The following is a 27044-nucleotide window of genomic DNA, read 5'->3' on the forward strand; positions in this document are numbered from 1 at the left end:
GCGCCCCCTCCCCTTAATTTCCAAAGCGAAAAAATATGCCTGAAAACAGCAGTTTTGGGAACATAAAATGTCGCATTTAACCGTTATATGCCATTCTCCTGATATTACTGCCAGTAATTGCCAGCAGTTGCACCCGGTGCGCCCCCCCCCCCCCCCCCCTGAATTTCCAAAGCGAAAAAATATAGCTACAAACGGCAGTTTTGGGACTGTAAAATGTCAAAATTTTCAAGCTCGCTCGCTTCGCTCGCTCACATTTAATCGTTATGCCATTCTCGTGATGTTACTGCCAGCAGTTGCACCCGGTGCAACCCCTTTAATTTCCAAAGCATATATATATATATATATGTATATATATACATACATATCATTATATATAGCTACAAACGGCAGTTTGGGGACTGTAAAATGTCAAAATTTTCAAGCTCACTCACTCTGCTTGCTCGCATTTAATTGTTACGTTATGCAATTCTGATGTTGCTGCCATGTGGTGCCCCCCAATGTCTTGACCCACGGTACGCCACTGTCTTTAAGTGCAAGATATTTACTTGATCTATGTGTGTAAAATGCAGATTATTTATGCATTGGGAGGTTAAGTGAATAGGGCAGATTTTGTTATTGTTGTGTAGTGTATTTCCTGTGATAACCATTGTCTGTCCAAAATCTTCAATACCACAGTCACTTGCATGGCTGGCGATTACAGATATTTGATGTTTCCAGTCAGTTTGGCAACGCAAACAAAAATAATAGTCCACACACTATAGCTTTGTGAAAAATCTGTTTCCTGTATGAAATACCAGGAATTTATTAATTTGTGTGTCTGCTAAATGTGTGCATGTATTTAGAAGCCCCTCAAGCCTGGAATTAATGTTAAAGAATTACAATTTAAGACAAATGCAACATTTCTGCATCATTACGGGCAATATCGTCGACAGCGACACAAATGAAGAGAGATGAGGAAAGTGCACATGCTGATCATGTGACACTGGGTACCAGTATATTTTTTTCGACAAATAAAGTAGGCTCAGCATCATGATGCACAATGCAACCCCCTTCCTTGTCCCCCTCCCCCCCCCCAAAAAAAAAAAATAAATAAATAAATAAATCAATTGGCCAAATACACTTTTGTAAATTCAGAATCAGACAAATGAAATGGAAGAAATTTCATCACATTCAGACATATGATAGAAATAGAATCATGAATACTCGCCCATCTATAGATGTTTCACCGAATAGGTGAGGGTAATATACTCATATAGTGGTCAGAGCCACACCCACAAACCGGATGATATGATGTCATCACCTCACAATTTTTCCAATTAATTTGGCACATTGATATTTCATGGAAAACATGTTAATTTGGCTGATGATGTCGCAACTGTAAGCTCTATTCCCAGAAGTCATTGTTGCTGAATTATTACAATCTTGATTGAAACGAACACAAGTTTGTCGTGGTTGCAAGGAATAATAGCATCATTGCTTTTGTGAAAACATGGGAAGCATAAGAATTCCATTGATTTCTGTTCATCTTATTCTATGTACTGTATATTGTTAAAGCTAATTCAAATGTGGGGGTACAGCACTGTATTATTAAAAGTGATGACCTTGAAATTCCACATCCGCATGCTTTGTAATGCTAGTAGGCTACGCAACCGTGACTAGAAAATGGTATACACGACAGTACTGACAAAAGTACTGTAAAGTACTGTAAAGAGATGGAGATGGAGATTATGATCTTCAGCTTCACACCTTAAACTAGAGAAGCACTCTGAGAGCGCAGACCTCAGCCAAGCATGCAAATCATTTTCACCACTGATCTTGTTCTTCGATGGATTTCCACCCATACGTACTTATAGCATTGTGTGCTGAAAGTTGCTTGATTTCCCAATATAGAAGCCTTTATAATTGTTACGTCATAAACCCTCAGCTGCACGGCGCGCTTCACCCCAGCAGAAACTAGAGCACGCACTGCCAAAATATCAAAAATCCTTCATAAATTCCCCAAAAATTCTCGGATCACACTACCAAAAGTTAATCGTTTGTTACTTGTGTCATTCTCAACCTTTCCTGCAAGTTTCATCCCAACCCATAAACTACTTTTTGAGTTATTTTGCACACGGACAAACTAACTAACTAACAAACTAACTAACGAACGAACGAACAAACGAACCAACGGTAACGAAAACATAACCTCCTCCCTTGGCGAGGGTAAAAATAATGGTACATTGTAGTCAAATACATGGTGCATGCTTTAATACATTCTGTACTATTGCCCATTCCTGTTTCAAATGTAATCTGTAATGCTGCATCTATTGAACATGAAGAGTTGAAAGGTTTTTCCATCTTTTAAAGATAAACTTTTGTGTTGTTGATTCGTGCATTGGATACCTGTGCAAGGCATATATCACTGACATCATAAGAAAGAAAGAAAAACATCAACTAAACACAAACAGTGAAAAAGCAATTACAGCTGCAGCTTCATACAGAAGTGCAAAACAAGGAGAAAAAGATGTTATTGGCAAGTAGGGGGGCAATTTATGACTGACTGCCGCGAAAATCGCTCAACAACTGTGATCACACTGGCAAAAGATCACAAAGGTTAAGATCTCTCAGTTTTTCCAGTGTGACTGCAAACTTCCCACGAAACTTCCCACTCAAGCTAGAGATACAGTGTACATGTATTTCCCAAACCCCCGCCAAACTTCTCAATCTTTGGGCAGTGTGAACACTAGCAACTGAAACTTCGCGAAGTCTGTCACATGACCAGTCCACCACCTGTTGTAGACGGTGCCTTCGAAGCACACTACCATTGTGATGTATGAGGCATTCATTGTTACATCACAATCGCTAGCCATCAGGCGGCATACTACATGTGTATGTCTTCTTCCATGTGACCCAAACTTCTCGATCCAAAGATTGAGAAGTTTGGCTGCCAAAAGATCGCAAAGACTTTGTGATCTGAAACTTCTTGATCTTTTACCATTCTTGATCTCTTGCCAGTGTAACTGGCAATCAAGTCACTATCCATCCCTCTACCAAACAGTAGGCCTACATGTAGCCGTGATGGTCATAATCACTTTAGTTATGCTGTCTATTCCACAGTAATCTTATTAGCTATAAGTGAACACAAAAACAAAGACCAATGCATACTACTTTGATTGAACATGACTGAAATGATGAATTGCGTTATCATAAAGCTATTTAAGATTATTATCATAGTTTGTCAGGAAATGGATTGAATGAGCAAATACTCTGATGTGCACTGCAATGAAAGCAAATATAGACAGAGATTTTTTTTTTTTTTTTTTTTTTTTGTGTGTGTGTGTGTGTGTCACGTGCCCGAAATCACTTGAATCACAACCCGCCAAGCTCTTTGGACCATAATTATTCGAACACACTACATGTACATCTTTATCTCCCCCCCCCCCCCCCACCCCCAACACAGGAAAGGATCATGAAGAAATAATGACATTGAGTGAGTGCTGACTCCTGACACTTGAAGTTTGCAGAACCAACCAACTGTGACAGAAGTGACAAAGAGAGCTTTCACACCTAAAATATAAATTGTTTATTATCTTGTTTCTGAACACACCTCATGACAACCTGAGAAATTGCATGTTTAAAAGACTGAATGTACACTTGAACCCACGTTACTCCCAAACAGTTGTCAGAACACATTTAGCCAATCAAATCACAATCGCAAATTCATTTTCTCATCAGATGATGAATTCTAGCTATAAAAAGCAAATTAAAATCACTCAATTCACAGTACGTATTCTCCTGTGTATTAAAGTCTTGACCTCTATAACATGATTTGGGAGGCAGAGTGTATACATGACCTTCCAACCGCTTAAATGCCAATAAAACCCAGCACCTATGGATGAATAGATGGTACTGTGGGTTGATGCAAAACTGGTGCGTACTGGTTGACATGGCAACAAGGGATAGGCCACACCTTTCGAGAATTCACAGTCATTTCATGGTTCCTGAGGCACCTCCTGTGCGATCTGTTCATTCTCACAGTGGATTTTAATAATAACCTGTTTTCTCGTGCACGTAACAAGGTTAAACTGCTCTGAAATACTGATGAGACAGAATGCTTACATGTTGTAGACTCGTACAATCTGTACAGGCAGATTTGGGGGATGCAAATCTCAAGATTGCATCGCTATCAAAATCTCAAGATTTTTGCCCGTGTGAACACAGATATTCCACAAATTATTGTGATCAGCATCATGATGGCAAATTCCAAGAAATCTTGGGCTTATTTTGAATTATTGCTATAATTCACCATGCAGTGACCGGTGTGATTGCTGGAGCAAATGCAGCGAGGGAGCAGTTGGCAAGAAGACTCAATGCCGTTTTGTTACTCGCATGGGACATTTCAAAATTCATTCAGAAATGTAAATGAGTTCTTCAGCCATATAAAAGCACCGAAACTTGTCCATGTCTTGATAAACAGGGCCTCTAGAGGTATTGATAGTGGAATTAATCCCCCATATATTCATGAATAATCTGAAGGTCAATGGGTTCTTTTGGTGTATACAGTGGACATTTGTACTCACAAAGATGCCTTTGTACGGTTGTACTGAGCACACGTCATTTGTACAGGATTGCCAATAGGTATAAGCATTTTTTTTTTTTTTTTACTTTTTAAAGTCAAGGTGGTCTAAAGGGCCAACCACCAATTTGTTGTTTGACAATTGAACCAGTTTTTCAACCAGTTTTTTTTTTTTTTTTCAACCGTATCAAAATTTTTGTGAAATGCAGATTGGCAAGTGAGTACAGGTCACCAGGTAATTGTGTTTAGTTGTCCTACCATTCATTTTTTTGCAGGTGAGAGAATTCAGTTTGCCTTTTAAAGACTGTGTACTTTCAGACTATGAACTCTCAGTGGCCGGGAATTGTGAGATATTCAGATATTATAAGATGGGACTGAAAGCTGTGAGGCTGTGATTTGAATAGGAAGGCTGCCCAGCTCTTACATCAGTGGGATGCCACTGAAAGAGAATAATTACTCAACAGTTGTATCATGTACATGTACCATCATATTGATTTGAAATTTCTTGAAAGGAAATCTCTTTTATATATTTGTAGGAGATTATAAACCTGTATTCATATGCCTTTTTGAAACATAAAACTTTTATTTTTCAAACTAAAACTTGCAAATTAATTCTTTCCTTCTTATTGTAAGACAAAGAGTGATAAAAAAGTGTCATACGAGCTTCATGTTTATTGTAAAATCATGAAGGTAGCTCCATGATATAGATGTATGATTTTTGTCTGTGAGTATGATCTATGGCCAGTAGTTAATGCTATTGGATGGTAACTAGTAGTACTAAGTAGTGTGATTTGGTTCCTCACACTTCAATTTCATATTGTGTCCCCAAATTTTAAGTTTCTTACCAGCCTCTGATCCATCACCTTGTGATTCATCCAACCATGAATAGCACGTAACATTCAACAATGGCAAATAATGCCGGCGCTCGGAACGCGTGCACTGCCGTACGTGTCTGCCATATGGCAATGGCTATTTTTAGTTTGGCGTCATACTAGTGTGCAAGTACCATAATCTTCAGTAGTCATTAGCTTTCAGTATCATAATGTGTACTGCAGAGCGGTAGGAGTGGAATACCAAATATAGGCACCTATTCAACATGTGTCAGTGCATTTAATGCTGCCTAATAATTATGGTCCTCAAGTATTTGTATTGATGCAGGGCTTGACATTAGTGGTGGCCCAATGGACTGGGGCTACCAAAAATTTATATCTATCCACCAAACTTCAACATTGGCTTGTTTGTTTATTTTTTTTTTCAGTAGGGTAGGGTAGCTCTGTCCAGTGGCTACAAAACTTATTCTCAGACCCTCTACACATGTACAACATCTCAAAATACACATATTGCAGAGGTTAACCTTTTGATGGTCCAGTTGAGTAACTACTGTAAGATTCAAAATGGATTTCTTTTTTTTTTTGTATCTTTCCTTTTATTTTGGGCCAACAAAATCTAAAGATCTAATCTTTAGAATCTAAAAATCTAAAATCTAAAGATTTTAGTGGCCAAAATGGGCCACCAGAGGAAAAAAGTGTAGTATGTAGCCCTGTATTTAGTTCCTTTTTTTCTCTACTGTTGTACAATAATGGTGATTGTACAATGAGTGATGAGGTAAAGGGGTCTCGACAAATTCTATTTCAGTTTCGAAGCCTTAATCAAATGCTATCTCGCACGTAGACACTGTTAATATTTAGCCAGGGGATGATGCGGTCAGGGCGTTATCGTGTGGTCCAAGAAATTCCGGATTCCTGCAGGTCCTTGTAATGGGTGGGTGTGGGGCTAAAAGACAAACATGCCCTCAGAAGGCATTACATTTATCTCTTTTTATCTTCTTGTTTTTTAGAGATCATTTTGTCATTTCTATTTTGATGCAGTAAAGTTGATGAATAAACCATGCGCAAGATGGATTTTCAGTATCATTTATCATACATGTACATGTATTTACTGTTAACATATTAACCTGTTTGTTTGGTAAAGAATCTGAAAACATCATTAAGCACATTTTCTTTGTCATCAGAAAACATTTGCTGAAAATTTATGGAACACTTCTCTGATTTTCCATTCCTCTTTGCTCTTTCAGGCTCCTTACAATGAAACTTTCTCATTTATTTTCAGTTTCCATACGAGTTTTAAAGTAAACCTTCGTCGCCTTTTGTAGCTGTTTCTATCTCTCTCTCTATCTTCCACGCACAATGAGTTTTATTCCAGTGATTTCTCTGCCAGCCTTTAATAATCTTATCAATATTCCCATTCATATCATTCATTTGCTCTGTGAATTTTACATATGTGCATGTGTTCACAATGGTATATTGGATTTTTGCATGATTTTATAAGTGTAGATGGTGTGTCTGTGTCCCCTTGCCTTGCAAAACCCACAATTGTCACACTGGTTAATTTTCCAATAACACTGATTTTAATGTGTTTTGTGTTTACTCCTTTAACATTTCCCATTTATATCATTCATTTGCCCTCTGAATTTTATGTGCATGTGTTCACGACAGTATATTGGATTTTTGCATGAGTTTTATAGCACAGACAGTGTGTCTGTGTCCCCTTGTCTTGCAAAATCCACAATTGTCACACTGGTTAATTTTCCAATAACACTGATTTTATTATGTGTTTTGTGTTTTGATATCTATCTCAGTGTTAAAGGAGTAATCACCATTAGACTGAGATTTGGAAGCAAGGCACCTAGTAGTAAAAGTAGTGTTTAAACAAGTTTGTTATTTTGGGGTATTTTTTTCACAGTTATTTGTAGACCCAAGGAGGTATCATACCTCATCAGCTTGACGCACAAAATAACTGAAATGGAAATACACTGTATGTATCTTATAATTCCCGTAGTAGTGGTTGCTGTGGATTAAGTTTTATATTTTGTATAGACAAACTAAAGTGTGATTTTTTTAAATGCTATTTCTGAAAGTTAATTTATATATATAGACATTCATTTGTTATTGTGCCAACAGTTTATATTTGACATCTTTGCAAAGCAGAATGCAACATTCAGAGCGGTTGCCCAAGCCAGCAATTCAAACTCAAAATATGACTGCACAGCTCAAAATGCCAAAAAGTAGGCTGAAAGGAATTTTCACTTTACTACCTCTCTATTAAAGATTAAAAGAGTTTTATTGCAACTAAAGCTTTAAAATGATATAACACAAGTAATCTTAAGAATGGACCATAGACCTAACCCATTAAAAAATTGAGTGAAATAGTACCCCAGGAAGACCCCGTTTACAGTGCGGGGCCGGGCTCGGCCGCGGCTCGGCCGCGGCCGAGTCCTGCCTCAATTGCACGGCCGAGCCTCGCAATTTTGTCCGTTTACACTGCTGGGCTCGGCCGCGCTTTTGATTCAAACCTTTCAATATTTTGTCGTAGTGGCGCTCTGCTTGCAAACAAACGCAATTTGGTATTGTCTGGTTTTCAGACCCTTTGCCAAATGAATTCCGTGGCGACGAAGTCGCCGTTCGGGCAAAGGCCTTTGACGAAGGAAAAAAAATCCTTTGCAGGACAAAACCACCTTAAACTATACTAGTTTTCGACGTTGAGGGGGTTAATATCCTGAATAGCGAAAGATACAGGCAGAGGGTTTGGAAGCCAGACTAAAATTGGCCGCGCAATTGGCCGCGCATTTGGCCCAGTTTGCGCTTACACCAAGAAGAGGCCGCGGCTCGGCCGCGGCCGAGACCACCTCCAGAGCGAGGCCAAATGCGAGGCCAATTTTGGCCTCGCATTTGGCCTTTTGCGCGTTTACACTGAAGCGGGGCTGGGCTCGGCCGCGGCTCGGCCGCGGCCGAGCCTCGCACTGTAAACGGGGTCTTAGAGTCCCCGAAAACACAGCACAATGAGAGACATCCCGTGTTCACCCCAGATGATGTTATTATACGAATAATTTATGAGTTGTGAGTGCATAGGGCACGAATATCGCACGAGGCGCGAGATAAGCCACTGGTCTATTCAACAAGGCGCGTAGCGCCGCGTTGAATAGACCAGTGGCGAATCTCGCGCCGAGTGCGGTATTACGTGCCCCAATGCACGAACAAAATCATAAATTATTCGTTTTATACAACACCTTGTCCACAATCACAGTACTGAATTAGTGACCGCCAACTCAGGAAGGCCCCAAAATAAATGTAACAATCAGGCAGAGAATTGTAAACCACCCTGTGTACTGCTTTCAAGCACTCGTCACCGATTCGACCACACAGTCACAGGAATCACAAACTCCGCAGGGTCTATACCCATTATACGCTTACGTTAGATCGAGTTAGGCCTGACTGTTAGGCCGATCTGAGATGTCGGTAGATCTAGTAGTAGGTATAGCAGTTAGACTTTGTCTATTTCCGAAAATGATTTTGTATAAAAACACAGAAAAATAATCAAATTACGGTTTCTCAACTTGAAATGAAGTCTTGATTTTGGGATCACTGTGGTCCACGTATAGCAGATCAGAGTCAAAAGTAAAAATACAGCAGTAGGTGTAAAGGCCGCGATACATGCAACTAGCTAGGTAAAGTAGCTGCGCGTACACGTTAACGTTGCAGTACTCCGCCGCGCCTGGTATGTGAGACTTACCGGCAGCGCAGCGCAACCGGCCAGCACGTACAATGTACATGTAGTTTGCCGGCGCTTTGCTACGGGTGGGTGTGAGCCACAGAACTCTGTGAGCGGCCATGCATTAGTAGCCCCCCGCGAAGCCGTGCTATAGTACCTTCGAGCCATGCAATAGGCCCATGCCAGGGGCCTATTGAATGGCTGTCACTCTCAATGAGTTTGATAGGTATTTTCTATTGAATGTCATGTGACATGTTCTTGGCCAATCACAATTCGACATCATTCTGAGGTGTTGTGTAAGGGGACTCTATTCTTGTCACAGCACAATGCCTCTGGGTTGAGTCTAAGGTGACACTGAGGGTGCGTTCGAGTGCTCTCCTTAAAGATAATATAAAGTTTTGGTATTACCTCAAAAGTTTCCCTGAATTTCCTTGTCTTAGTTTGTGTTTCAGGTTAAAGTACCTTTCATATAACTAACACTGTGAGACTTACTCGCCCCAAAGTGCTCTCATGTCTTAGTAATCATGCAATAATGGTTTCGTACCAGAGCCGCCGCCCTACGGCGGCGAGGTAGTACACGTATTGTACAAAACCATTATTGCATGATAACTGCGACCAGCAGCGTGCAGCCTCATACGCATACTGAGTAGCTAACTGGGGCTTCGCATTGTAGCTTACAGGATCATGACAGATTTAGTATCGCGGGCAAATATCAACTTAAAATCCAAAAATTTCTTCAATTTGAAGACTTACCAGTTACTGTAAGTTGAAGTATTGAAACAGGCTTCGGGCAACGTTTGGTTCTGCCAATAGTCCCTTTCTGTTCGAATTGATGACTGAATGCGACTCGGTCGAGAGGACCTTGGGAGAGCTACACTGAATTGACGGCCAGCGCATGCGCACACAAACATCTTATCCGTTCATGGATTTGAAATTTGTTCGCATGTGGTATGTGCGTATGCGCTGGCCGTAGTAATCAGTGTATGTAGCTCTCCCAAGGTCCTCTCGACAGAGTCACATTCAGTCATCAATTCGAACAGAAAGGGACTATTGGCAGAACCAAACGTTGCCCGAAGCCTGTTTTCAAGACTTCAACTTAATTGGTAAGTCTTCAAATTGAAGAATTGTTTGGATTTTAAGTTAATATTTACCCGCGATACTCAATCTGTCATGATCCTGAATGCTACAATGCGAAGCCCCATTACGCTATGCGTATGAGGCTGCTGGTCGCTATGCGTATGGGGCTGCTGGTCGCAGTTAATTGCATGATTACTAAGAAATGAGAGCACTTTGGGGCGAATAAGTCTCACAGTGTTAGTTATATGAAAGGTACTTTAACCTGAAACACGGAAATTCAGGGAAACTTTTGAGGTACCAAAACTTTTTATTGGCTTTAAGTGAACTGTACCATACCAAGGAGGGAGTACCTCCTTGACCATACCGTGCTCGCGCCAGAGGAGCAATCGAATGCTTCTAAAGTGTACCACACCGTACTGAACTGAGCCATAATTGGGCCACTTCTCGATGTGCTCCAAAAGGGTACCTAAAGCGGACCCAAGTTTGTATGTGGGAATGCGCGTATCATGCATATATATATATATATGTCATAATGCAAAGAATTTATTCTCTTTGTTCGGGACATCTGTAAGTAGTTTAAGCGCGCCTGGTGAATGACTCTTTTGGTACAAAATGTGCGACCCCTTCTAAAAATAACTTGGGAGGTATGCTTTCTCAAAAGAGTGCTCAAACCCTCCAAATCTGGCACATTTCAGTTCACTTTGGTTCGCTTTAGAGCGCTCAAAGGCACCCTTCGATAAAGACTTGCACTTGTTGAGGGAACTCTAAACGGTCTCGAGAGTGAAAAACAGCTCTTCCAGTGAAAACGACACACACTTCCAGCGACCCAAGCTGTTTGTGATGGGTGAGTGCACATATGTGTGCACGAGAAAGGGCGTCTCTTGCGAGGAGAAACACCCACCCACAGAATTCCATAGAAACAAATACCAACTTCCCACTAGATCACCGGGGAAGTCTATAACAAGGGTCTCTCTCACCCTCCGATGAATTAGTAATAAAGAAATGAAATGCTAATTTTCGTCTGGTGTCTTCGGGTGTCAGGGGAACTCTTAAGGGTGTAAGAGAGAATTTACAGAAAGTGCAGTTTCATAAAAAAGTGAGAAAAGAGGATTTAAAAGATCATCGGGAGAGAATGATAGGGCATTAAGGTGCCTAGTGGAACCTTAATGCCCTTATCATTCTAAGCCGACAAGATTAGGGTCACTCAGGTGTGCTGTGCAGAACTATCAATTCCCAAGTGAAAACAGTGCCTGTCTGAAGAAAAAAAAAACTATGGTCCAGTAAAATTGCTAATATCTCATTTCTGTTATGTTTGAAGTCGCCAAATTTTGACAGTACATAGAGAAACGAATACTCTCTCAGGTAAGACAAACTTAGAAAATTTGAGTGGGTCTACCTAAATGACATATTTTTGGCCATGGTTACAGAGAAAGCTAATCTTTGACTTTTTGTGGATTTTGATCTGGATAGTCACAAAAGGATTGTTATGCTTCCTGACATGTCAGACCAAAATATTCTTTTTGGGGGCCACTAAAATGTCAGATTGAAAAACAAAAAAAACATCTCGATGGAAGAATTTCATGAATTTGAATAATTACGCAGTAATAATAAATAATTACGTGTTGGTTCTGATCCTCATGCTATGAGGATCAGAACCAACACTTGCTGTCGGGCAAAAGCTCGATGGTCTTGTGGAGATGACGCCTGCCCGGAGATCAGGAGGTCATAGGTTCGAATCCTGCTCAAATATGTACGCCCCAACATGGCTACTGCTTAAATACTGATCAATTCAGTGCTTATTTACATCGATGTAGGGCAATTTGTCAATCAGTTACAATGAAAAAACATCTCGACGGAAGAATTTCAATTTGAATGAAAGATTCTAGTGGCCTGAACCTGCCACCAGAAAAATATGTTAGTCTTGAGCCGTGCATAAAGGGATTGTTATTTGTTCAGTATTCAAGACAGCCGAATAACCTGTGACCTGTCTCGGTCTCAGTAAAGTGAAGTGTGCACTTGGAAAATATTCTGCACCAGAAGCACACTGACAGCAGTTGGCAGGAACCTAAGCTCCTTTTCAAAAAGCCCTAAATATACTATATTCTATGTACCCTGGCAATAAAATTTGAGTGTGTGTGTTTGTGGGGGGGGGGGGGGGTGGGTACAGAAACAACAGTGTTACTACATTACACACGTGCCAGCAAAAAGTGTATTGGTTCCGTGATAAGCAGTACTGACTTGGTAGAACCAATGTTCCAATGTGATGGAATGAATGGGAAATCCCAGACAGACACATGACATGAATGAAAGCAATCCATATTCACAACCTTCATGCTTGCATTTGATGAAATGGAAAGTTTTGAGGAAACTCTTTTTTCGGATTTTTCCCTGTAAGATGAATTTCTCTTGCGTTTTAATTGTGCAGAATCAAAATATAAAATACATGTAGTATTTACATATAACAAGCAAAAAAAAAAATGCAGATTTTATTTTTGCTCTTGATTCATGTGGCACAATATGCACAAATATTTCCACTCCATGAAAATTTGCATTTTCACAGTACTAGTAGTCTCATGATCACGCAGCACAATTTCTTTATACAGTGCTGTAAGTAAAGAGCACAGATTTCCAAAACAAAAGAAAAAGAAAGTACAGTGTGTATGTTCAGATTAGTTTTAAAGACAAAGTTCACCCTGGAAATTAGTCTTTCAGTAGTTAAGTACATTGGATTTTCTTCCTATTTCAAATATTTTACTATTGTTATTGCTTGTTTGTTCCTTTTTTTTTTTTACAAAGAATAGTGTATTTCCTTGATCATTTTCTGAGAAAAAGGGCAAACATCACAAGGGCTTAAGCTATCAATAAAGTGCAATTTGTGAAGCTTCTAGTAGTTCAAATAACTTTTGTTTGATCATATTATGAATAAAAAATAGCAATAGTAATTAAGATTTGGAATCTGGATCTGAATGGGCTGATATGATCCACATGTAGCTTGTATGGGCACATAAAATGACAGGCAGCTAATGTGGGTCCATTGTAAAGCCTTGAAACCATCATAAAATATGAAATGTCATTTAACAGGATCACTCCTCTCCCCCTCCCCCCCCCCCCTTCTTGTTAGGTTAAGTGGGTATTAATGTTATGTAGACTTTTAGGGGTATAGCACCACTAATCTTGCAAGTTCTCTGCTGCCTACAAGAGAAGTTTTGGACCTACAAACTTCTCAGATTCCAGTCAACACTCCAAGTTGCAGTGATCCTACTGATTGCAAGGAGGTACAAGCTCCTTGCTGATTGAGAGGAGCTTTATTGTGCTCATGGGCCCAGCAGGATATTATTAATCCCCTCAAGTGATTCTCAGAGGCATGTTCTCCAGATGTTGGTTGCCATGGATACGAAGCATATCTGGTTATGGTCTTATGGGATGACTTTGTGGGGGGGGGGGGAAGAGTACTTTGTCCTGTTGATCCTGCTGTTGATGTTTTGTTGTTGATGTTTTTTGGTTGGTAGAGAGACAAGCTGAAGAAAGGCTGAAAGTGAGAAAAAGAAAATACAATTGGCTTGTTTAATGGTTAAAGTGAAGGAACGTGATGTATATTCAGCATAGGTAGTAGGCAAATTTCCCAAGTGCATTGAACACTGCTTTTCCTAAAGTCTCATCTTAGAATTGATTTTGCTTTTAGCATTGACAGTAAAATCTCAATATTCTTTCAATTTGGCGGCACTTGGGTTTTTACCACCAAATCCTTATAATGTGATTGGTTAATTTTCTGGCAAGCAGTAGTCGTTACTTTCAGCAAACACAGGCATAGTTAGGCCTATAATTTGTGAGAGCAAAAAAGGTAAATGAACTACCCATAGTATGCAATAAAAGTATACTCTCTCTTTTTTACCATGATGTAAATTTCAGTCTGTACCGGTATATATTTTGCATGTCTGTCTGAACAAGGTTGTACCGTGGAAATATTACATTTGATCAAGCACTCAAATATTAAAAGGCATGCATACAAACTGTACTTAGTTGGCCTTGAAATGAGCTGTAGTTAATGAAACTATACTGATTAGGTGTTGTGTATTGAGCAAAATATAAAAAGGGAGAGAAAAAAGATATGGCATAGTTTTGTTTATTTCTGCGAGAAGGATTTGGCTTACAAGGGCTGGCGCATAAGACTTGCAACCTTTAATTAAGTTTTAAGTCTGTGTACAGAGCTGGGAACAATCATAAAAACTGTGTATTTTGCCAAGTTTTGCCTTTATTCTGCAATCAGATAAAAGAAGATCTCAAACAGCACATGCTAAATTAGAAAGACAATATTCTTGACAGTGAGACTGTACAGGGCATCAGCTCCGCATATTTATTACTGTAGCTTCGCAGATTTCAAGATGATAGGAACAAAAACAACTAGACAGCATAATCTCAAGAAGGGTTTGAACAAGTATTCCTTCTTGCAGATCTTGAAAGATTTGACAAGTGAAACATTTTGAGTTCATCACTGAAGTTTATGTCCGAAAGCAATAGTCTTGCTTAAGTGCAAAGGCCATTATTGCCACTGAGGTTTTACTTCAAACAAACCAAGTTAAAAATGGATGAAACAGATCAGCAAAAGAGATTTTGCATGAGAAAGCAAGAAAGCTTTGTATTGTGATCAGAATCTTATGGAAACCAAAGTCCAAGTATCAATATGGATTGAGTTTAAAAACAGCAATACATGTATTAGTAGAAAACATCAGTGAAAGTTTGAGGAGAATTTGGCAGTCAAAATTCAATAGTCGTGAACTTTTAAAGTTTTGATGCTGTCGTGGCTGGATAAAGAGTCTATTTTTACTACACTTCATGGCAGCATATTGGACAATATAAAGAAAACATCAGGAGAATTCCACAAACTCTCATTTTTCGTATTTGGGCTTTGGTTTTCTATAACTGGTTACAGAAGAGGTAGGACAAAATTGGACCTTTTATGACTGATTATTTTGTTTTGTAAGCATTATTAGCATTAGAATAGTGGCATCTCTGTCATATATGGCAAAAACAAAGTCATCACCGCGTGGCATGAAGCAGAATTCTTGAGCTGTTGACTTTGTGAGGGTTAAGTTTTCATGAATTTTGTGAATCGCTGTTGGATCACGAATTTTACAACACATAAAAATTTTGCCACACGGTAGGTTATTAGTCCAGCCTTGGAGTCAGCCTTGAAAACAACATCCATTGCAAAAATATCTATTACGTCCTCATAAAAATCTATGTATGTGAAAATAACAGCTTGTACAGAATCTTGGGCTTTTCATTAAGTTTTGACAGCATGGATGGTTCTTTTAATAGATTACAAAGTTCTGGCACCCAAGTGCTTACATCAGTAATTTGGATGTTTCAAAAACAACCTTTGACCAGTTTGAGGTATCGCCTCCCGTTTTCAGGAGATAAACGGAATAAACTTGAATGACGTCTTATCTATTTCAGTTGTGGGATGCAAATTCAAAACTGAAAAAGAAAAAAAAAATATGATGCCCGACAACGTAGAACAAGTTAATGATCAACATATCAACGTTGGGTGTGAGTAGTGTTCTCAAACACTCCATGTGAGCTCGAAGATGAAACTACTTTAATAGTTGATATATCTACTAATCTACCTCGACTCCACCAGATGGGCACTCTTTGTTGTATTTATGGCAAACGATTCCAACTATGTGCAATCCTGCCAAGTGTAATGCTTCATAATAAATATGAGTTTCTACTTTGAGGAGTAAAGTAAAAATCATGAATGGACTCATGGAAGAGTCACAAAAATTGAGCGACAAGAAAAGTTATGAGTTATAAGAAGTCAATAGTATGTAATAGTAGAATGCAAGTATCATTGGTTCAAAGAACAATTAATATCATTGGTTGCAGCCACATGTGTGCAAATTGAATGCTGTGATGCCTAAATCTCAGAAGTCTCTTATCATTTTGTGCACAAAGATGTAATGAAAATCATTCATCTGAGCAAAGTAGCCAGTACAACCTGTTCACCCTTAGAAGTCATTTTTCTCTTTAATGCAGCAAAACAGTAGTGTAAATTTGAATGATACAATTTTTGTTCATTGCATTTCAGTAGAGGAATACAAATGGTAGTAAATATCTGTGTCGTGGTCACAGTGGTGCTTGCGCAGCTTCATCACCTCCTAAGCTGACACATGAGAATGTCACTTAGAAATATATGTATTGTTTAAGAAAACATGAACTTGAAAATCTCGTAACTTTCATCATATATGTATTGTGAAACTAGGAATGTTTGCATATTGCATGTTTTATTTTCAAGAATTTTGCAAGAACCTAGATCGACAAAATCAAACTACATGCGAAAGTTCTTGTCTACACTAAATGCTCTGAATGCCAGTGACAATTGGCAAAAATTTCATGTGGCGAAAATGGCTGTTGGCTTCAATTTGAAAAAGAAAAAATTCATGCCACAAAAATAATCTTGCTTGACAGTAATATTTTTGATTTTGATAAAACTTCTCCTGTACTTTGTACAACAAATGTTGATGTCGAACCTTAAATTTCAATGTTGTTGTTCTTTTTTGTCTCCTCGGTGCAGGACTGAAAAAAAAAACTTTATCGCTCTCTCTTATTGACACCTTACTATCATTTCAGCTCGATCATTAAAAGATACTTTTTTCTTTAACCAGCTGTAACTGAATTGAATACTTGCTGACATTTCTTTGGCTGCGCAAGTGTGCACACCACACCGCACATGCAATGTACATTTACGTGGTGTCTCTGAAAGATTTTCGGTGGCAGATGACATGCGATGGTGACTCAGTTGTTGAAGATTAGGCACACACACAAAAAAAAACTTGGCCAAACCTCTTGTTTCATTTTCATTTTTGGTGTGCTCACTTCCTGGTCAGATTTGCATCCTAGTAGATGATTTCGTATTCTGCAAAGAAAGGGCTATCACCAGTGATAAATTAAAAATGATGGAGAGTTATAGGAGCATAAAACATGTGTTAAAAATAAACATGAAACCTAAAACAAAACGGAACAGTGCACTGTCAATGCAAGCAGAAGTAGTCTGTTATGTCATGCATCAAAATGAGGACTGTCATAGACATGGTGCACTGTCAGTTTTAGGGTTCAATGGGTAATCAGTCAAAGTAAGCCACTAAAAATAATGGCTTCGGAAAGTTACCAGCAGAAGGCATACATGATTACTTTCTGACAGATTTATCTGGTTAAAGGAAGTTACTGTCTTTAAAGTCTTGTGAAAGTGAAAAAAAAAATTCCAATTAGATTTTCTGGTGAATATTACACACAATGCTGGGACTATGACGTTGATTCTTAGAATTAGGAAGCCCAATTTGTTGTTTACTCATGTAAACTGCGATCTGTGAAAAGAAACAAATAAAAATCTTTTGCGGATGTGTTGCAGTGACCATGACTTTTAATTCTGAGGACTAATTTGCCAGATGTGTTGTTTATTCATGTCAACCCATAACTAAGAAAAGAAGACTGAAAGTTGTTTAGTGGCTGTTATTACACCGGGGCTATGAAGTTGAAACTGAGAAGTGATCAGCCAGATGCGTGTTCACTTAGTGTTAGCTGTGAGCCAAGGTTTTCATGAAAACAACCCTTCCATCATATGACTACTGTATAATAGCTAATAACAAACTGCAAAGGGAGATATCTTTGCGGCATGAAATCTCCACAAATTGCCACTGGCATTCTATGCATAATAGTATCAACAGGACCTTCTGCATACATTCTTATTTTGTGAATCTTGGCTCTTGTGAAACATTTCTGGTTTTAAAGCACAAGAAGCTGAATGGAATGAAGAGTTTGGAACATTTTTTGGATGTCTTTGATCTCTCTGTTTGATCTGCATGTATATAAATGTGACCGCCCAGCTCCAAATCTACAGAAAATAGGCCAAAAGGAATATCAAACATCTACATAGTTTAAAAAAGATTAGGGTCACTCAAGTGTGCAATACACATTTCCCATTGAAGCAGTGCCTATCCCTAAAAACATGGTCCAGAAAAATGTTTAATGTCTCGATTTCAATTTTGTTTTTTAGCCACTAAAATTTGACAGTAGATAGCAAGAAAACTACTCTCCCAGGTAACGACAGACTGAGGAAATTAGAGGCGGTCAACCCACATGATATATTTTCATCCATGACAGAGAATCTTCTCTGCAACTTTTTGTGGGTTTTGAGCTGGGCGGTTGTATATATTGGCAGAAATGCAGCCATTGTGGCTCAATGAAATCTCAAAATGATGACTACATCCAGAAATAATCCAATATTTTAGACGTAATATAAGTGAATTCCAGACGTACAATGTATCCATGTGCGGCCTCAACATGATTGTGCCTTTGGAAAGAAATCATTTTTCAAAACAGAGAGTGTAGTTTGTGTCTTTGATTGTTGTAAAGTGTCTCTACCCAATGTAATAGTCTCATGTTTCTAGCCTCAAACAACAGGGTTTCTATTGACTTTATTTGTGTGAGAGTATATTTTTGCCAACACCTTTTTGAGGAGCCCCAGTTTTGAGGCACAAAAGTATGTGTGATTCTTATACTTGAGGTCCGCTGTATAATAATATTTGTGGAATATAATTGCAGTTTAGAAGGAATGTTTTGTATCCTAAGGGTAATTCTTCATCCTTTCTCACTTTTATTCTTTTCTTTCCCCTCTTCATGCAACAGACCATGAGTTTGCGGTGTTTCGTGGCGAAGATGGCGAAGCGCACGTACTCGACGCATACTGCCCTCATCTTGGAGCAAACATAGCCGTCGGTGGCCTCGTTAAGGGAAACTGCTTGATGTGCCCCTTCCATGGCTGGAAGTTTGAGGGCAAGGAAGGAAAGTGCGTTGACATCCCATACAAGCCATCGGATAGTAAGTCTCTCAGATATACATATGATTCGTCACGCTGTACCCCGGGGTATGGTTGTAACCTGGGATACAACATTGTATGGTGTTGTGTAGTGATATCTCATGTCCATTATAATACAGTTGTACAATGTTGTCTTGTGGCGACTATTTCCTCATGATCAGCACCAGCATAAATCGGCATGGCGATAATGATCGCAGTGCCAATATTCCTTCCATGTCAACTTTTATACAGTGAAGAGTACAACAGAGCATGTAAATGAGAGAAAAAAAATATATCATTTTCATGCATTAATTGTTGTATAATCACAAATGAAAAGCCCCCAACATTTTTGTGCGTAATAATGCTAATTACATCAACACATTTTTGGTAACCCAGGGTACAGTGCTGAAAAAAAAAAAAGTAATTCAACAAAATAGCAAATTTTCATTTGGTACTCCACCCAGAGCAAGAAAATTGTGTTGAGTCTTGATATAGAGCTATGTTGTTGTGGTTTTTTTTTTGTGTGTGTGTTTTTTTTTTTTTTTTTTTTTTTTTTGAGGGGGGGGGGGAGGTAATTGTTGTATAACAAGTATAAGATTGTGCACTCTTTGATGGAACTCACAGGCCAGCCACTGGCTGCTTCTCATAGAAATGAGGCATTTGAAAATGTAGTTTTGGTACAGAACAGGCATTTTAGCTCTCTATGATAGAGTGTACATAATGTTGTTCAGAAGCTCAATTACAATACATACAAGCATTAGGGGAAAAAAGAGAAGAAAGTTGAACGCTAATGCAGAGCCAGACTATGAGAATAATTGTAGGGATTTGTGCCCACAATACATGCGGAAGAAATGAATGCCGAAAATACGAAGTATATGAGCAGCTCGTGATAAAATTAAAATCAGATAGTGTAGTACTGAGTGGTTGAGTTTTTACAGTCTCTGTGGTTTTTGCAATTCACAGTCTGTGTGTCATATCACTTTGTGATATGTCTCATTCAAAATGGGTTTTATCGTCCAAATGGCCTAGAAATATAATCAGAAAATGCTCTTAAATGTGGAATCATTTTGGCCCATAGAGGCTGCGATAACATACTCAGCCGACGACTTCATCGTCGGCTGAGAATAAGAAGGGCATTAAGTTGTCTCGAATAAGAAGGGCATTAAGGGCAGTAAGTTGTCTCGAACACAATGGCCCGAATTCAAGACAGTGGTACAATCTTTGTCCATGGCTTAAACCATGGACAAACCATGGATGAAATGACCATTTCATTAACAAAATCATCGATGACTGATTTCGTAACAAAGTAGGCCATGAAACACTTGGCGCCCTATACAATACTACGGTCTTTTTCCGCGGTTTAAACCATGGACAAAGATTGTACCACCTTCGTGATTTTGGACCTATGGGTTTAGTTGCAACTTAAAGCCTTTCTCATTCTCACACAGCAAAGTTATCTCTGTGATTACTCTTTGAAACCTCTCTGATTTTGGTGTATGAGTGCTGCCAGTCCTGCAATGCCCTGATATGCAGATATAATTTCAACAAAAGTGCTATTTATTCTTGTTGAACAATCAGATATATTTATGTTCTCTGCACTGCTAGTACAGTCAACCTTGCGACCTCGCATAAGTCGAATAATCACTTTAGTTGAAGGTCTTTTCATGTCCTCTTCTCTTTACATTCTATTGATTCTAATCCCTCATAAGTCGAACTTTCTCTAAGTTGAAGCTATTTTTTCAGTCCAAATAGATTTGACTTTGGCAAGGTTGACTGTATATGACTATTCTATGCACTAATCAGGGTGCTGGATGACTTTTGGCAGCAATGAATAGGCACTCATACATACTATTTATCACAAGATTGAATTTTTCCATCACAAAATTGATTTTATTTTTTAATCACAAGACTTGACTGTTTTCCATAGAGAGTGATTTCATGCTAACAAATGGGTGGATTTCTAATAAATTCAGTGTCAACAGAAAGGACACTTTCACTTTGTCAATGCTTCTGACTGGGCCCAAATTTAGTAAACTTTGATCGTTTGTAAATTTCAGGGATATAAGGACTTGTATACACAACCTCATATCTCAGCGGGTTTTTCTTTTTCTGATAGTTTGAGTGTAATAATTTGCAAAAATTTCCACTCCACAAAACAGTCTACATTATACATGACCAAATACAAGTTGTACCAGCTTAAGTTTTAATGTACTACATCATATGTTTTAATATTTTTTTTTTCTGAGGATTGGTGTTCTCTTTACTGCAAAGGAACAAAAATATTATGCCAAAATTAAATGACTTTCCATTTATTTCACAGTGCATGATAAGCATGTTATAAACTTGTAGCTTGAATAATATTGTTTTCCAGTAATCACAAATGCAAGACAGCATTAACTTCTCTATGATATTACAAATGAAATCTCCCTGTCCGCTAGGAAGAATGATTTTCATTTAATTTTTTTTGTGTTTGCATATCTGTTGAAGGGAAGGAGAGTGGCATTTGAATGTGCAAAGATTTATTTGCAAGACAACGTCTTTGCAAATGCTACAGCTCTCTGGGTGTTTGTATACCCTCATGCAGTATACTCCATAAAAAGAAAGAAAGAAAAAACAAACATTTGTTCAATTTCCATAGGCCAAAAAGAAGGAAACAGTTACTTTGTGTTGTGAGTTACATAGGCTGAAACTTCAAGATTTTTAGGACTGTGGTCCTCTTTCCGTGATAATCTTTTCATTCATTGTTTCATACACTTAGTGAACAAAGGACTGGATGCCTCTGCTTCAGAGATGATGGTGATGATGATGATGATGATGATGATGATGATGATGTAGATGATGATGCTGATATTTCTTTTGTCCAACTTTGCAGTGAATGGAAACTTCACTTTTGGAGAAGTGATCCATGGTTGTCGCTACATAGAGTGATACTTAAAGGACAAGTTCACCTTCATTAACATAAGGATTGAGAGAATGCAGCAATATTAGTAGAACACATCAGTGAAAGTTTGAGGAAAATTGGACAATCGATGCAAAAGTTATAAATGAATTTTTAAAACTTTTGTGTTGGAACCGCTGGATGAGGAGGCTACTAAGGCTCGTGATGTCATATGAGTACAACAGTATAAAGAAAATGTAAAGAAAATTCAACATATTTTCACTTTTTTTTTTTGCATAATAAAGAGCCCTTGACTTGCCTCTTTCTAAAGGCAATGGGAACAAAATTACCCATAACATATGTCAGTAGCAAGTCAAGGGAATGTGTACTTTTTTCAAAAGATGAAATCTTGTGAAATTCTCTTATTATTTTCCTTATATTGTTGTACGCATGTGACATCATACACTGCAGTAGTATTCTCATCCAGCGGTGACTGCACAAAAACTTAAAAAATTCATAACTTTTGAACGGATTGTCCGATTTTCCTCAAACTTTCAATGATGTGTTCTACTGATATTGCTACATTCTCTCAATCCTTATGTTAATGAAGGTGAACTTGTCCTTTAATCTCGCATAAATGTAGCGCATAGTTCTAAGATCCTCTCATGTTTTGATCATTCTCCCTGTCACCCAGAGCCTATTCCAAACGTAGCGCACTCCAAGGCGTGGCCGATGCTGGAGCAGAACGGACTGGTGTTTGTGTGGCACGATGCGGAGGGGCGGGAACCGCAGTGGCAACCAGAGTCCATGGATTGCCAGAAATGGGGCAAGATGCGTTTCCACGGCAAGACAGAGCACACCATCTGTGCCCACATAGAGGTATGTAGGCTCTGTCGCTCTCTTCTGCAAGGAGGATTAATTGGGATATATTCGGTGCATGTATAAAGTAGCCGCTCGATTTCAAGCGTGGTGATTGGTCAAAATGTGTCACATGGCATTCAGCTTATTTTGTGCACTGCACAGGAGTGCAGACGTTGCACTAAATATTCAAGTGATATACCACTCTTGTGACATCATGCTGAAGTTTGTCTATCATTTATCGTGTATTTGATCTTATGTTACCCTTTTTCTATTTGTTATTCATAAAAACTTGCTATTCTATAAAAGGAATAGTACACTTGTCCCATTGTGCGACAACATACTAACAATATCATAAGTGCAGTGTACGTTTGGTATCTTTAGATGGTGCACACTGTGTACTCGCCTTTGCGGCACTTATGCAGAGGCAGCACAAATCTAAAGAAACCTTGGGTTCACTGCATGTACACTACCATGCACTGTGCCGTGCACTATTTCTGTATAACTCTGCCTTAAAAGACAAGTTCACCTTCATATATATTATGTAGATCAGATGTATGTAGAAATTTAAGTACATGAAAAATATCAGTGAAAATTTGAGAAAAATTGGGCAATCCATTCAAAAGTTTAGTTCCCTTCACTACATCTAGGAGCAAATCAACTAGTTTCTAAGCTTCTCTCTCCATGCTATAAACACCAGCGCACCCCTTGTCCAGTTGGCCCCTACTTAGCGGTGTTGGACAGTAACATAGAAGAAAAAGTAGAAGAGGAGTTATTTTGCAAACAGGCAGACAGACAAACATACAAACTAACAAATCAAAACCAACAAAAACATAACTTCCTTGGTAGAGGTAAACTAACTTTTATTGACACCACCCCTCTGACTTCTTTCCTGTGGAAGAAGAGAGCCCCAAATAGTACGGTATTCTGTCACATGACTAATCAAGTCAGATGATTTTGCTCTGTCACATGACTGGATCAGTCAGGTGATTTCACTATGTAACGTACCTCCTCACCCAACGTCCTCCCTGCCAGGAAATCTCGGAGAATGGAGCGGACTGCAATCACCTCGAGTACGTCCACGGGAGCTTCTTCGTCAGCGGTAACGACTTGAGATACATGGGGACCAAGTAAGTCGGAACGAATTCCAGGATCGATTTACTTGGGATCAAATGGAGTAGAATGTCCTGGGCTTGTAAGTTGTGAGAGGTCTGGGGTCCACATGTGTGTGGTGTAGATCCAGCTCTATGCTTGGATGCAATTTGATGCTCGATGATCGTGATTGTTCATCGCTGTTGTCATTGTGGGTGCTGTGGTACAGTGGATAAGACTCCTGGCTCCCAATCGGAAGCCCCATCAAGTTTGATTCCCACCCAGTACTTTCAGATGTTCTTTGACGAGATGTTATTACCAACCTCGTCCCTCTTGACCAAGGTGTATGTATGGGTACCAGGCAACACTAGGGTAATGATAATGGCAGGGCCCTCTGGTAGAGCAGTGGCAACATTGAAGGGGCTACCCTGGATAAATAAGACCTTATTATGAGTAGTATAACACAATTATCATTTATTATCTCATATATTTTTCCCCAATACTATAATAACTAAAATGCAGGGGTTTCTATGATTGATATTCAGCTGATGATACTGTAGGGCCTATGGCTTCTAGTGCAGTGAAGATAGGCATACATATATTGGGGGGGGGGGGGGGTAAAAAAAACGACAAGAACAACCAAAAAAAAATCCAATCTATGTCAGTTAAACCTACAACTCTGCAGTAATAATAATGCACATTAAAATGTTTCACAAAATTGAAATCCATGCATTGAATTAGAAAAAAAAAGAGACACACCAAGTGCATTATATTCTTCCCTCCCTTATTAACCCCTCTTACCTCCCCCACCCCTCTTTCCCCCAACACCTCTCCTTCCCCCTCTATCACTACCCCCAACCTTCCTCTATTGTCCCCCTTACATCCCTCCCCCTTATCACCACCTCCTTCCTCCCTCATCCCCTTTCCCTCATCACCTCTCCATCCCACCTCCATCCCTCCACCACCATCACGACCACTCCTCGCCTGACAGGTGGCTGAGCTGGGCGCGTCACTCGTGGGGAGGGACGTGGGAACAGGACCCGGATGACAAGCACATCGGTGTCATGACAATCTACCACACGTTCAGCCTGTTCGGGATCCCGCTCATGATGACGCAGACGAAGAGCGAGGCGCGGCAGGTGAGTAGCAAGGAGCACTCTCCAACTTCCCTTCTTTGCCTCTCAAATTTTAGACCTCCACCACGGAGTGTCGTCGGAGGCACTTTGTTTTCGGAGGGTTGTCAATGCATCTGTCCTTGTTATGTTCATCTTGGTCGTCAAAGAAAGAGTTTGAGTCCAAAAATCGAAACTATCATCTCAGACAAGCATGCATATATGAGTACTCATGATTAAACGTTTTCATTTGGATGCTGGACTGGCCAGCTTATCACATATTGAGATTTTTTTTTTTTTCATATCAGAAACAGGAGAATTTATGATTAATAAACAGGGATTCATCCTTTCTAGAGCACCCTACACCATTGTGACTCCCTAGAAAATCAAAGCTGTGGAATGCCATCTTCAAATCACTCTTGTCTTGGTAAAGAAGCTATAATACTGAAGATAGGTCTTACCAAGCAAACAAAACAGATAAAGTTCTAAGCCTTAGAAATGTAATGCAAAATCAAGCGAGTGGTGGTTCATTGTATGTCACCGATATATGACTGATTTTAGAGCTTTTTTTTTTCTTTTTGGGTGTGGAAGGTGAGAGTCTTGTTTGAGGTGCTTTCGGTAAAGGGAGTGATTATTGTTTGTTATTTAATGATGCCCCAAACTGCTGGACCAAAAGGCTACTTGGTTGATCACAAACAATTAACTGTCTAGTGAACAAGGAGCTTGGAGTCACCTCTTTTTTAACTTGAACGTGTTTTGCTTGATGAAAATCCATCACCCCAAGTTTGCCCTTTCATTCCTCATTACAGAATGGACCAGCCCATGTGCTTTTATATTTCTACCTGCCATTTGGGTCGGCTGTCATCTCGATAGGGGTGACACCCGCGGAGGGACTTGTGCAAAAGGTCACTCAGCAGGTCTTCAGCACAGCCTTTGTGCCCAGGTGGCTGGCCAAATTCTTTCTCTTTGCAGAATATCTTCAGGTGAGTCACCCAAAGAGGAACATGGAAGGGGAGTCTACGCCCCCCCCCTTTTTTTTTCCTCATCCTTATTTGATTTGAAGTTCCTCTTGTTATATAGATCTGTTGGAATAGTTCATGTAAAAGCAGGGTGGTCCTTCACTTCAAAATTTGAGCATGTTGCAAGCTGTGACTGTGAGAAGACTGGAGAAATTATTTGCATGGAGTGCACTTAATGAGCTCGTAGGGTGCAATATTTGGTGACTTCATACTGATTGTGTTGCTTGCTTTCGATGCTCTGTCTCACGTTTTGCGCACAAATTTCTTGATAGTGTGATGTTTGTCAAAATTTGCACATGTTATGTTCGATGCATTTTATTTTGAGCGTGTCGCCAATTCTCAAGAATGGTGCATAGCTTTTTTTGCTCACTTTTGAGGATGTTGCACACGAATTCCAGCATGTTGGTGCGACACTCTCAAATCCCTCGTGGTACATCTCTTAAGGTGACAGTAGTGAAAAATCCCTGGTTTTTTGCAAAGTTTCATCATCTTGTTTCCTAGTGCTCCATTTGCTAGATACGTCAGAAGAGGGCGCTCATACCACGTGACTCATGTTATTTGTGATCCGTTTGTATTCCAGTTTGAGCGTGACATCACGATTTGGAACCACAAGACCTACCTCAACAAGCCAGTTCTGGTCGCCCAGGACAGGCTCATTGGCAAGCACCGGCGCTGGTACGCGCAGTTCTTCTCGGAGCACACCCCACGGTTCAATGACCAGAAGCCGACACTGGACTGGTAGTCCTGTCATGACTGTCGGGATCTGGGTGGGTGGAGCAGTAGGGGGAGGGGGAGGGGGAGCTCAAGCGTCCTGACAATCTTCAGAGAGTTGCACTCAGCGAGATGTGTCAGTGCATTTTATATGTGTCATAGTTTGCAAGACACAAAGGGAAAGTGTGATTTTTTTTTCTTCACCTTTTCCCATCAGGATGTTGTCCCAGACTTAGCCAAGAGTTGTGGTCGAGTGAATGAAGATTTTTTTGACAGTGATTTGCTGATGAAGGATGCTTGTGTATATCTCTAAGTATTTCTCCCACCTCTCAACCTC

General features: G+C 39.5%; 1 protein-coding gene across 1 annotated transcript in view; it reads left to right on the plus strand.

Moving 5' to 3' along the window:
• The window catches only part of LOC140240923 (cholesterol 7-desaturase nvd-like), a 39772-nt gene extending 13021 nt beyond the window's left edge, over positions 1-26751 (plus strand). The window contains exons 2-7 of the mRNA XM_072320695.1: positions 18869-19060; positions 22610-22794; positions 23809-23903; positions 24857-25004; positions 25787-25960; positions 26577-26751. Of these exons, the coding sequence (XP_072176796.1) occupies positions 18869-19060; positions 22610-22794; positions 23809-23903; positions 24857-25004; positions 25787-25960; positions 26577-26738 (956 nt within the window). The 3' untranslated portion in view covers positions 26739-26751. The remainder of the gene's footprint in view (positions 1-18868; positions 19061-22609; positions 22795-23808; positions 23904-24856; positions 25005-25786; positions 25961-26576) is intronic.
• Positions 26752-27044: the final 293 nt, after the last annotated feature.

This window comes from Diadema setosum, chromosome 17, assembly GCF_964275005.1.
Source record: "Diadema setosum chromosome 17, eeDiaSeto1, whole genome shotgun sequence".
Classification (NCBI taxonomy): Eukaryota; Metazoa; Echinodermata; class Echinoidea; order Diadematoida; family Diadematidae; genus Diadema; species Diadema setosum.